Here is a 13,068-nt window from a genome sequence, read left to right as displayed (position 1 = left end):
GGTCCTCTGTGCCTCATGTGGGCCCACTAGTGCAGCTTCAGTGGAAGTGTTCTTTTTTTTTTTTTATTAGTGAAACACCATGAGGTACCGTTGTAGATTTACAAATTTTTGTGCTTGGGTTTCGGTTATACCACGATCAAATACCCATTCCTCCACCAGTGCTCATTTTCCACCACCATGGATAATATCCCTCCCCCCAATCACCCCCATCCCACCCTGCCTCTGTGGCAGGGCAATCCCCTGTGATCTCTCTCTCCTTTTGGGTGTTGTGGTCTGCAAAAGAGGCATTGAGTGGCAAACATGTTCAGTCCATAGTCTACTTTCAACATGCTTCTCCCCTTCTGGGAGGATCCTCCAAACACCCTCCATTTGGTGCTCCCTTCTCTATCTGAACTGCCCTTTCCCCTAGAATACCCGGCTGGCCTCTAAGCTATGGAGTAATCCTCCTGGTGTTGATCTCAGCTCTTCTTGGGTATTAATCTCATATTTTGTTATTTTATATCCCCCAGATGAATGTAATCTTTCTATGTCTATCCCTCTCTTTCTGACTCATTTTGCTTAGCATGATACTTTCCATATTGTACCACTTGTATGTAAATTTCATCACTTCATCTTTTCTAACAGCTATATAGTACTCCACTGTGTAGATGTACCAAAGTTTCTTTAACCAGTCATCTGTTCTTGGGCACTCAGGTTTCTTCCAGTTTCTGGCTATTGTAAAGAGTGCTGCAATGAACAAACAGTGCAGATGTCACTTCGACTATACATTTTTGCCTCTCTGGGATATATTCCCAGGAGTGGTGGAAGTGTTCTTTTGAGGCTTGTGTTCGCTGTTATTTTGGTGGTTTGGGGGATAATTTTTTTTTTATTGGAATAGGCTAGAGGACTATTGGGCTAATGTGTTTGGGATAGCCAGGATGTCTTCTTCAGAATTAGGTAATGGAGGCTGAGCTATGAGTCCAAAGTACTAGGAAAGGAAAAATAACTGTGGCTGCTTCAGTCCCTGCATGGGGTTTGGAACTCACTTCTGGCGCTCCTAAGATTTGCCAGATTCCCCCCTGGCCGGGTGCTCCAAAGGGACTTTGGCCAGGAAGGGGCTTTCAGGGTCCCAGGGTCTGCTATTTAGTTTTTAAAAAACGATTATTGATAGTATATTTTCAGTCATATAAGTACAACCTAAGCACAACAATTTCCACCCATTCAATAACAACAGTTCAGTAATATGAATTATAATTGTAAGTATGTGGAATACCTTGGAAGGGTTTTTTTCCTTCCTGATTTATATATGTATTCCTATCGTAAAATATGATTTTAAACTTTAGGTTTGATTTGAAATCTATGGTCATATTTTGGTTGGGCAAGCAAGACTTTGATTTGAAAATGCAAGTTTCTATGGGTGATTCACTGGGAGATTTCTTAGTTCCTTCTTTTTTTTTTGCTTTTTCCATGACGTCCAAACCTCATGAACAACCCCAAAGTCCAGCAGCAAATATTGCATCATCTCAGGAGGCCACACCCCCTGGGGACCTCCACCCCAGCCCCTGGCAGAACCACCTGGGCTGCCTCCTCCAGGCTGGCCAGTAGCTGCAGCCTCAGACGCCAGAGTGGCTGGAGCAGTGGCGCAGTGAGATTCGGGTGCCCGGTGCCAGCCAGGACCAGAGGTAGGAGTGACCCCAGGGGCCCAGCTGACCCAGGCCTGCAGGAAGCCTCTCCCTCGGGGCTGCCCACGAGAAAAGAAAGGACCCGGGATCCCTTGATTCTTCTCTTTCCCTTTGGCCTCACACCCCAACCCCTAGTTTTATTTCCAAGGCCCCCAGAGTCCCCAGAGGGTACAGATCATTGCTCTGGCCTGCCCCTAACCAGGCAGGTGTTGCCCCTCGTACCCCAAGCTCTGTCCCTCTGCAGGGACCTCGCAGCGGCCCTGTGCCACGGCTTCTGGAGGGACGCATTGATGTCTGGTTCCTGCGTCCCCTCGAGTCACCCCAGACACTTGACTGTGGCCCGTGGGAGCCCCACGGAGGGACCTGGTGTCACCTGTCACCTCCAGGAGGGCAAGTGGAGCGTCCCCACAGGAGACAGGCCCGTGGGCCCCCGAGCATACTCAGGGCAGTGGGGGACACCCCACTGGCCATCACACTGAGTCTCCATCAGTGACCAAGCCATGCCTGTGCAACTGTGGGGAATATGTGTGACTCAAAAGAAAAAGTTCCGGGGCTGGAGTGATAGAACAGCGGGTCGGGTGTTTGCCTTTCATCCAGCCAACTCAGGTTCGATTCCCAGCATCCCAGATGGTCCCCTGAGCACCGCCAGGAGTGATTCCTGTGTGCAGAGCCAGGAGTAACCCCTGAGCATCACTGGGTGTAGCCCAAACAAGCAAAAAAGAATTAATAAATAAAAGTTCCTCTTTTCTTTTCCTTCCCTATCTTCTATTTTGTTTCCAAGTTCCTATTTTTATTACAGTTTTTTCTTCTTAGTTTAAGGACCTTGATTTTTGCTGTGTTGGTCTTGGAGATCAAACCTCTGGCTGAGGGTTTTAGTTCTTATGCGATTCCTCTGAGCCTGTGTGATTAGTGGGACCTCGGTGCTCCTGCAGAATTGCTCTAAGTTGTTCTCAGAGTGATGGGAAGGCTGGTGTGAAGAGAGCAGAGCGTCTCTCCTCAATATGACGACTGAGAGCAATTACAGTGAAGTGAGATTCAAAACTGAACCTCAACCCTCAGGTACCACATCACAGGTTCCTGCAGGTAAGAAACATTTTCTACAAGTTCATAATGAGATGAAGGATGGAAAAGGAAGAGTCAGTGAAGCATAGGTGACATTAAGTTGCTAATTTTTCCTATTGGATGCAGTTGGGAAATGCAAGTTGTTAGAAGCTGGAGTTGTCTAATATGAAGTAGGAAGAAGTCTGACTATCCCAAAAGTGAAGTGTGAGAGCTAACCCTTATCCCCACCACAGTCATTCTAAGGGGAGTGTTAAGTTGAGCATTGTTCTGCCTTGTGGGGTTGAGTTAGTCTACAGTCAGGAGATCAGTGTTCATCTCTTGTAACCATCAGCCCAGTGCAGGACCCTTGAGAATGAATGAATGGACTTCATTTCTTAATTAGTTAGAGAGGAAGGGTTTTGCAGGACTGTGTGTTTATTTATAGTTGTGAACTAATGGATAACAAAAGACCACAGCAGGTTAAAGGCAGGAAAGCCTTACAAAAACAGTTCATTGGATTTCAAGGGAAATATCTCTGTTACCATAAAATTGTTTTTTTGGGGGGAGTGGAGTGGATCGGGGGGCCACACCAGCCAATGCTCAGGAGTTACTCTTGTTTCTGTATTTAATTATCGCTCCTGGTGGGGCTTACCTCCTGTACTATAACTCTGGCCCCCCCCCCCCCCAAAATTATTTCATGCTTATATCCAAGATAGATTAAATATAGTTTTGGGTAGTAGAGCAAGGTATTTGAATAGCATGTAATATATCTTACACATAGAGAAAAACAGAAAGAAAAAAGCGTATAGTGTATAAGAAGCTAAGAAACACTATATGTGTATGTGATCGAGATTGTTCACTTTTCCAAAAACTAATGGAAACATGAAGAATTCTCAGGAAAATTTCTTCTTCCTCTAACAAACTTCATATAAAACTTTATTATATATTCAAGTGCTCCTTATAGAAAAAAAAGGCACGCAAGAATTTGAATTATATTAGTTATTATCATCTAGATATACTAGTAATTTAGATTTTAGTGGCTATAACTTCAGATGTAAGTAAATATAAGCATTTCTTTTGTAATCTTGAAATCATATTATCGACTACTGAGGGGATTCTTCATGACTTGGAAATATATCATAACATTGAGAAAATTAATTTATTTTTTGCTTGGGGTCCACACCCGAGGTACTCAGTGGCTCATCCTGGGTCCATGGGGGGTCCCTCCCTGCCAGTGATGTTTTGGGGATCATGTGCTGTCAGGGAGGGATTGGGTCTCCAGCATGGAAGGCATATGCTCAGCCCTTTGGGTTATTTCTCCAACCAAATTTCCTTATTCGTTGATTGCCTCGAGCAGGCCCCAGTAACGTCTCTTTCATCCTAGCCCTGAGATTATATTCAAGGCTCTTTAGTAGAATGAGACCCATCATTGTTACTGGTATTTGGCATATTTGGTACGCCACGGGGAGTTTGCCAGACTCTGCCCTGTGGGCAGGCTACATTCGATAGCCTGCAAGTTTGTCCAAAGTAGGAATGAGACAATAAGATGTCATAAAAAAAAAGTTCTGAAAGGATGTCGGTTCCGGGATCTGGATTTTATAGCCTCTGAGTCTTGGCCGCTGATGGGATTACATGGCGCCAGGGGGCCAGGTGGTGGGTGTGACCCCCGCCTACTGGAATTTGGAGGATCTGGGTGGAAGATGCTCGACTCCAATCCGAGTAGGCTTGGAGGTCTCGGCCCTGGAACCCGCGTGGCTTTGTCCCTCTGCCAGTACCTTCATGTGTGCAGAGAGTGGTCTCAGCATGGTGGTGGCTGGTCCTGGAGGTCTTCGGCTGCCGGAGCCCTGGTCGGGGCGGGGAGGAAAGCTCAACCCGCTCCCCTCCAAGGGGCCCCGGGAAGGAACACCCAGGCGCGGGGGCAGAAGACTGCCCACCAAATGCTCAAATTTCCTTAATCTAAGTAATATTGATTTGTAACAGTGACTTTTAAATTTTTCCGCTTGAGAATGCAATGTGGGTGTAAGCTGGCAGGAAGACCTCAGCTTCATTATGTGATTGCTTTTAAATTAATTTTGGGTCATTACAATTTCAAAAACATCTTACCATTGCTGGGCTCGAGCGATAGCACAGCGGGTAGGGCGTTTGCCTTCCATGTGGCCGACCCGAGTTCGAGTCTTCCGCCCCTCTTGGAGAGCCCGGTAAGCTACTGAGAGTATCTCACCTGCACGGCAAAGCCTGACAAGCTATCTGTGATGTATTCGATATGCCAAACACAGTAACAAGTCTCATAATGTTACTGCACCCGCTTGAGCAAATCGATGAAGAACGGGAGGACAGCGTTACAGTGCTTGCTATTGCCAATTTTTTCATGATGCTCATATTGGTTATGTGACCTCATACAATTGCAACATACAGTTTAAAACAATAGGGTTTGAGACATTTTATAGGCTTTGGGTCTATAGCATTACAACTCAGCATCTGCTAGAATCGCTGGCAGAAGTCGAGTTTCCTTCCTCCACCATATAATTGACACTTTGTACTTGATTCACTTTTCCTGTTTTCTGCTTTTCTCCAGTCACCACCATTTCACTACCTCAGTCTAAAAGAACATGATTCTTTTATCTTGGGGTCTCCCTAGCAATGTGCAGGGACCCTGACAAATATTCCTAGTGATGCTTTGTCAAGTATTCAAACAGTCCAGCCCTGAGACCATCATGTTGCTGGGCGCTGTGTGTCGGATCCTCATGCTTAGAGACTCACATGCGGTCTAGTATCTGCCCTTGTGCTTTATCTCCTGTTCCAAGACAAGAATAATTCTTAACACAAATTGTTAACCAAACAGACTTAGCCATACCTTAATGTTGCAATAAGGGTTGATTCTAAAGACTTAGCTGTTATGGCATTATATAAAGACGGACACAATTTGGGGGAAAAATCTTGATGATTAATAGCCTGTAAACGGAAGTACTATGCAAATACAAAAAAGAATACTGAAGAAAAACTGCGGGTAGAAGGGTCTTTCTGGCAGTGGAAAGGCAACAGAACTTTGGTGGTAGGTATAATCAGACATAGAATTCTGGCTGTCCTCACTGGGCCCCTTGGAGGGGGGGGCGGTTGAGTTTCTCTCTCCACCCTGCAGCTGAACACCTCTGGGACCCAGCCACAGCCATGCTGAGAACACTCTCCACATGTTTGAATGAGCCTCAAGCATGAAGGAACTGGCAGAGGAACCCAGGTGTGTGGGACCCTGGGCTGAGATCTCCAAGCCTGCTCAGTTCAGGACTGGGCTTCCTGCACCCAGATCCCCCATCTTCCAGTAGCTAGACAGTTACACCCACCAACTGCTGTGTAACCCCATCAATGGCCAAGATCCAGAGACTATAAAACCAAGCTCCTGGAAGCTCATGGCCACATTTGTGGCCGAGCGACCTCTTATTGTCTAGTTCTCGCTCTCAGAGAACCCGGCAGTCTACTGAGAGTATCCAGCCTGCATATATGCCTGACTAGCAACACCTGTAAAGGTGATTAGAAGCTGCCCCCAAAGCCGCCATCCCTCTAGGAGAGTCTGGCAAGCTGTTGAGAGTATCCTACCTACATGGCAGAGCCTGGCAAGCTACCCGTGGTGTATTTGATATGCCAAAAACAGTAACAACGATGGTCCTCATTCCCCTGACCCTGAAAGAGCCCCCAATATGCCATCAGTCTACACTAGCACGTGACAGGGACGAATAGAGACATCACTGGCTTCTGCTCGAGCAAATTGATGAACAATGGAATTATAGTGATAGTGATAGTGATAATCAGGTATATACATATGCAAATGTGAAGATAACCTCCCAAATTTCCATAATATTTTAAATCTGAAAAATAAAAAATACCTACCATGTGTTAACAATTAAATTATCAAATAATATATGGTAATCCAGTCATTTTGTGACATGTTGCTGGAAAAATATTAGCTATTTTAATAAGAAAGAATTAAATAATATTTAATTATATATTTGTATCATATTTATATATTAAAAACAAGTAACTTATTAATATTTAATATTAAAATGCTTTAAGATAAAAATATTAAAAGTAGAAATCCTTAATGGTAGGAACTTATGCTCTTACGTTTTTCCTAAATTTCTACAATGAATACTATTATTTCCTTTTCTTTTAAGTATCATATTGTTTGTATCAATTACAAAAAAGAGAAAAGAGAAAAGACTCGCCTGACAGTATTACTGATGAATCTAATTTGATTTCTTTTGCAGCTCCCAAAGATAGGACTTCACCTCCCAAAAGTAACACTGGTTGCCTCAAGCTACTTCTTGTCTCTTTGCTGATTCTTCTGCTGCTGAAAATCCTATTTCTAATTGTCACTATCAGTAAGTAGCTAATTGAATCTAGATGGAATATCTCCCTTACCTAAAGAGATGGCATCCTTTTGACACTGGCATCTTCAATAATGGGAGGAAATTATGCTCTTATGTGTTTTCCTAAGTTTCTACTTTCAGCCAGCTGAAGTCTTCTTTAGGCTAAACCAAAAGGCATCCATTGGAAATTCAGTGCTTTATTTGAGTTTAGTCACTCTTCCATGAAATAATGAAACCAACTCACTTGGAGAAAGTAAAGAGTATATGTATAGGCACATGTTTGCGTTGTAAAGTGAAACGTTAAGGTTATCATTGTCTACATTAGACTTTTGGGTAAACGAGGACAAATGTCTATTCCTTAATAGTATTGTTCAGGCCTTTTTACATTCAGGCACCTAGTTTGGGATGACCAAGAGGAAAAGGAAATGAGAAAAACTATCTCAGGCAGAATTTCCTATTGAATTTTTACCTTATTTTTTCCTGCCGTGTTCTACATAGATAGTATAAAAGTCAGTTGCAAAGAGATAGATATCCATATCCTGTTACCTGTAACTTGCACATTCCCTTGGCTTTATTTATTTATTTTTTAAGTTTGTAGCTATGCCCAGAAGTGTTTAGGGCTTGCTCCTCACTCTGTGCTCAGGAATCACAGGTGGTGAGATTTAAGGGACTGTCTAGCTACTCTACTAACTCTCTGGCCCCTGACACTAAGAATTTAGAAGATTTCTAAAAGGTGTAAAAACCAGTACATATTTGGATGTATATTTCATTTATTAATTTGGTCAATCAACATGCAATGATAACTACCCTCCCCTCTTTTTATTCAGCACTGGAATAGCGCAAAATGAGCAACAGGTAAATTTCCCAGTGATTGAGAGAAGTTCAGAGAATAGTGGAAAATTGTCGAGTCAACCAATGGTTTCAACACAATATAAGTGTTTTGTTGAGAAACAGACACGTCATATAGGCTTCCTGAAAATAGGTTTCCTAGAGCCATAGGAAAATCTGGGCAACATAATTATAAATAACTGGAACACACAGTGTTAAGTGAACTGTGAGAAATAAAGTTGTAGATGCAAAAAATAAATGGCCTTCAGAGCATGAAGAGTGCTGTGTACAATAATAATAGTTTGATTTTTGATTTTTTGGGGTCTTACCACATGGTGCTCATGGCTCTTGACTCAGAGCCTGGGGTTACTCCGTGAACTGCTGAGGATGGAGTCAAGAGCACCTGTATGGGAAGCATGCAGTCAGCACTTGGAGCTCTTTCTCCAGCCTCAAGCCTTTTTTTTCTCCCTGAAGTTTTTTTTAATCACTTATCTATTGTGGATTAATAAAACATTTTGCACTTAGTAGTTAAAATAACCATCAGGGGCTGGAGCGATAGCACAGAGGGTAGGATGTTTGCCTTACACGTGGCCGACCCTGATTCGAGTCCCGGCATCCCATATGGTCCCCTGATACATGCCAGGAGTGATTCCTGAATGCAAAGTCAGGAGTAACCTTTCTGAATTGCCAGGTGTGACCCAAAATGAAAAAAAAATTAACAAGCATCTGATTTAGTTTTAATCAATCAGCTGGGAAGTTCTTTTGAGCTGGCTGAAATCATTCTCACATAAAGCAGTCAGGTACCATAGGGGACAATTTGATGTTTGAAGAAAAGAGTTGGCAAGACAGGGGCAATTTGGTCACAATTATTTCAAAATTTCAAAATTCCTTGACTAGCCTGAGTTTATTCGGAAGGTGACTTTTAGGTTTCCAAAAATGAGAGTGAAAGTTAGAGAAATCTCTTGAAACCACAACGTGGAACTAATCAGAGTTGCTTCTAAAGAAGTTCCACATTGGTTCCACATTAGTTCCACAATGTGGAACTAATCAGAGTTCCTTCTAAAGAAGTTTTTAAAATCATCACTTTTTTTGTCCTTTCCCACACTCCTGATGTCAGAGTATGAGGGATTGAACCCAGGTCCTCACAAATGCCACACAAATATTCTATCATTGATAATAACATCCCTCAGACCAAATTAAAGGAAATCTTGGAGCTGTCTCAAGTTAAAGTGACGTAGAATTAGATTCTACTTGTTGAGAAGTAATATTGAAAATGAATGTGGTAGAAAAGCTGTAAAATTGTGGACATTCTTATAAAATATCACAACTATAGTGAGTCACTGTAGAATTTTCAAATGGAGGAGATATTATAATCAAATTTGACATATATAAATACATTTTTGTGAGTGGTATGTCAATGAAACATGTCAGAACAAAGTTGGAAACAAAATAGGATACCAATTCATTATCCATTTTCAAAACAGTAAGAACTTGACTCAAGTTTTGTGGTAGTAAAGAAATGAAGATAATGAGAAGGTAGTGATGATACCATCATTTGAATGATGGTACCACATCATATCATTTGAATGATAATGAGAATTAGAATCCAGGAAGTAGAGATTTAATGATATAAAGATAAGGGATAAGAATGGTTCAGATATTTTCACCTGATGAACTCAATAATGCAGATATTCACAGAGGTGTATTCTATAGTCTGGATAGCAGGTTTATGAGTGTAGATGGTGATTTTAGTTTGGGGTGCATTGAGTTTCATCGACTCTTGGAACCTCAAGTGGACATGTCTGATTGGAGGCACACTGTCTGGATTTTGTAATAGAAGTCTGAATTTCGTGATTATTATTGCATGTCGCAGATGAAACCCTGGGTACTCATATTATCACTCAGGAAGAGGCTTTCCAATGAGAAGGAGGATAAGAAATGTTACAACTGAAAGAAGGATGGACACAGAGAAGTGTAAAGTAACTAAAGAAGCATCAGCAAGAAATGTGAGGAATATTAGATTTTTAAAAAAGGTGAGAAGACTAATGAGATTAAGAAGCATCAGAAAGAAAGGTGAGGCAAAATCAGGAGACCATGGTGTCCCACAAATGAAGTGAAGAAAATAGAGTTCAAGAATTGCAAGAGGTCCAAGGAGAGAAACTTTAGAAGTGTCCCCAGCCTGTGGCTGGAGCCTTGCAAGAGTGGAGTGGTGAAGTGAAAGTCAATATTGATTGGTCAGGGAGCTTGGGAGAGGTGAGGAAGAAAGAGAAATCTCACTGTTTGGAGAAGGAGGTAGGTTTATCTTAAACTGTGAGAGACTTGAGTGTACTGGTGTGCAGAAGAGTGACAGTTGGGATAGAAGAAAGGGAAAAGGATAAAGAAACAAATGCTCTTCCCTCTTCGTTAGATTTAATTTTTTTTTTTACAGGTAACCCATATCTCAGAATTGATGGTTTTCTTTCCCAAAGACAGGATTTTACACCCTCAGAAATATTTAACCATTTCACCTCTCCCTTCTCCAAGGCTTAGCATTTACATGTCTAACCACTCACTTATTGCTGAAGGAGTTTATGAATAATTGCCTTTAGATCCATTATACAAGAATTATCATAGCATGTTTCATCCCACTCTGAAATAAAAATCTGTGGCTTCAACATCTGAAGGATTAGAATGTTTTGAATGCTGGACAATGAGATATTTTTTCTCATTCTCTATCCTTCTACTTTTTTTTTTTGGTATTAGTGGGTTTGTTCAAAGTAATATCATAGGGAAAACCTTATCAGTACCAGGAAAATGAACATTATTCTTTTTTCTAGGTTTCTTTCAAAAATATTCTAACCTTGTACAAGAAGAAAAGTTTACCCTAGAACTGACTCACACCATGTTGGAATGTAAGAAAGAAAACTCAACCATGGAAGGTAAGTGCTAATATGCGCATAGTGAGTCGCTGACTATAATGGGTAAATGATATTCTTTCAGGGCTGGAGTGTGGTAGGTCACTTGTGGGACAGTGATCCAGGGGTCCCCTTGGTCCATTCAGGGCTGCGGATCACCATCACCCCCAGCAGGCAGACTGTGATAGATGAACGAAGGAATGGGGGCCATAGGCTTGCAGGTAAACAGTGTCCATTTATTCAGGTCTCGCAGAGTTTGTAATAGAGAAATCAAGAAGGCTCAGGGGTAGCAGTTACACAAAGGTGTTGTTGAACGTTATAAGAAATAATAAACAGATATAAAGCTCTTCCTTCAGGGGGAGTTCTAGGAAATTCACTAAAGGACAGAATCTCATCTAGTGGCTCCAACACTCTAGATCCCTACTAGAAGACCCACCCAAGGGTGAATTCCATATAAGGGGGGTACTGCTTTCTCCTTTCCTTTGCTAGTAATTCATTTAAACAATCATATCAATTTTACTTTTCAATAATATTTATTGTCACTTGTATGATCACAGTAAGAGATATATTAAGTTTAAAGGGTGGTTCTTCCTGGGGACATCTCAATATATATCCTAGGCTCCAGTCCTTGGGTCAGGTTAGTCTTTCCTAACTCCAGTAGTGTTCTTATTCAGTCACTTCCTTTTTTTTTGCTGTTGTCAGTTTGTTCCATAACTGTGATCTTAGCTTATTATACTTGTTATTGCACTTTGTTGTCCCCTTTCAATGCCATGGTAGTTTATGGCTTGCCCTGGGTCCATCCATGTTCCTTTCCGGTACCTCCCTTTTGGGGTGTTATGAACTAAGGGAAACTGAGGATTAAGACAAGTAAATATGATGGATGCCCAGGAATAAATATTATTTGGGGTCAATTAACTCCCATGTTACAAAAGCATAGCATTAACTGTCTTCCTGTGTCTAGACAAAAAAGACATTGTTCTAAAATTAACTGTGCAAAGGACATAAAGGATGGAGAAAAGCAGTATTTCACTTACATATACAAAATCCAGAACGCTCAGAAGGATTTGACTTTACAAATTATAGGGTCTGATTTGGGGATATAAGTAATAGGGGAGGAAGGCGCAAAGGAGAGGTTAAAGAGAAACACGGAGGATTGGGGGTCCCTCATAAAATTGGGTGTGCCTTGTGAGCACTGTGTGGGTGTAAACCTAAGCTCCCACAGCGGGAGAAAGGAAAACCCAGAATTAAACCTAAAATCCTTAGAACTGTAATCCAACAGGTAAGGATCAAAAATCAATAGTTCCAGTAAGGTTCATAGGTAAAGGATACATAAAAACTGTTTCATAACAGTTTTAGGTGCACAAATATATCAGGTGTCAATTATTTAGTGTGCATATCTTAATCTTTGAAAATGTGATTGCATAGATTTTGGATTTCTTCTCTTTTTTTGCCACACCTGGCAGTGCTCAGGGCTTAACCTGGTTCTGCATTTAGGGATCACTCATTGACAGTGCTCTGAGTACATTATGGGGTGTCAGGGGTGAAACCCAAGTCAGCCATATGGAAGACAAGTGCCATGGTCACTGTATTATCACTCCGTTGGATTTCTTTAGTCTTCATGTATCTTTTTACTTTATGCTCACTCTTATTTCCCTCACATATCTATTAAAACTGACTTCCTCAAGAGAGATCTAATACAGTTGTGTTTAAGAAAATAAATATTTCACGCATTTAAATGTTTTCTTAAATAATACACAATACTTACTGTATAGAATTGAAGTCTGTTTAGTTTCAGTTTCCTCCACTTTTGAAGGCTGGAGAATGGCAACACAATGTCACTTAGGGCTGCAATGATAACACAAACTGACACCTTGTAAACAATAGATATTTATTTTCTTCTAGTCCCACAAGAGGGAAGGTTGAGATCAGTTGCCAGCACGATTGGTTTCTGTTAAGGAATTTATTTCTGGCTTACAGATAGATGTTTTCTTGCTGTGTGAAAATGGCTTTTCATCTTTACAAAGGGCATGGAGTAGGGAGAAGGAAAGAGGGAGAGAGAGAGAGAGAAAAGGTGGGAATGGAGAGAGAGAAATCGAGCATAGAAAGAGAGGATGGAGAGTGGGAGAGGGAGTTGAACGATAGAAGGTGGGAAACTGAGAGGGAAAAGTATTTTGGTGTATCTTCCTCTTTTTTGAAAGGTCAAAGGATGTACCAGAAATTTTGTTCCATGGCTTGGAGGCCAGCCACACATGATAGGGGAAAAGGCAGCTCAGATAGAGAAGG

The 13,068-nt window shown here is 41.6% G+C and overlaps 1 protein-coding gene across 1 annotated transcript in view; it reads left to right on the top strand.

Annotated features, from left to right (window-relative positions):
* The first annotated feature begins 2,662 nt into the window (after positions 1–2,662).
* LOC130042527 (C-type lectin domain family 4 member A-like) overlaps positions 2,663–13,068 on the top strand; it is a 28,507-nt gene continuing 18,101 nt past the window's right edge. Inside the window, exons 1-3 of the mRNA XM_056134709.1 lie at positions 2,663–2,744; positions 6,962–7,075; positions 10,708–10,809. Coding sequence (XP_055990684.1) covers positions 2,663–2,744; positions 6,962–7,075; positions 10,708–10,809 — 298 coding nt within the window. The remainder of the gene's footprint in view (positions 2,745–6,961; positions 7,076–10,707; positions 10,810–13,068) is intronic.

The sequence above is a fragment of the Sorex fumeus genome, unplaced genomic scaffold (genome assembly GCF_029834395.1).
Source record: "Sorex fumeus unplaced genomic scaffold, SorFum_2.1 ptg000101l, whole genome shotgun sequence".
NCBI lineage: Eukaryota > Metazoa > Chordata > Mammalia > Eulipotyphla > Soricidae > Sorex > Sorex fumeus.
This window is presented reverse-complemented; position numbering and strand designations above follow the sequence as displayed.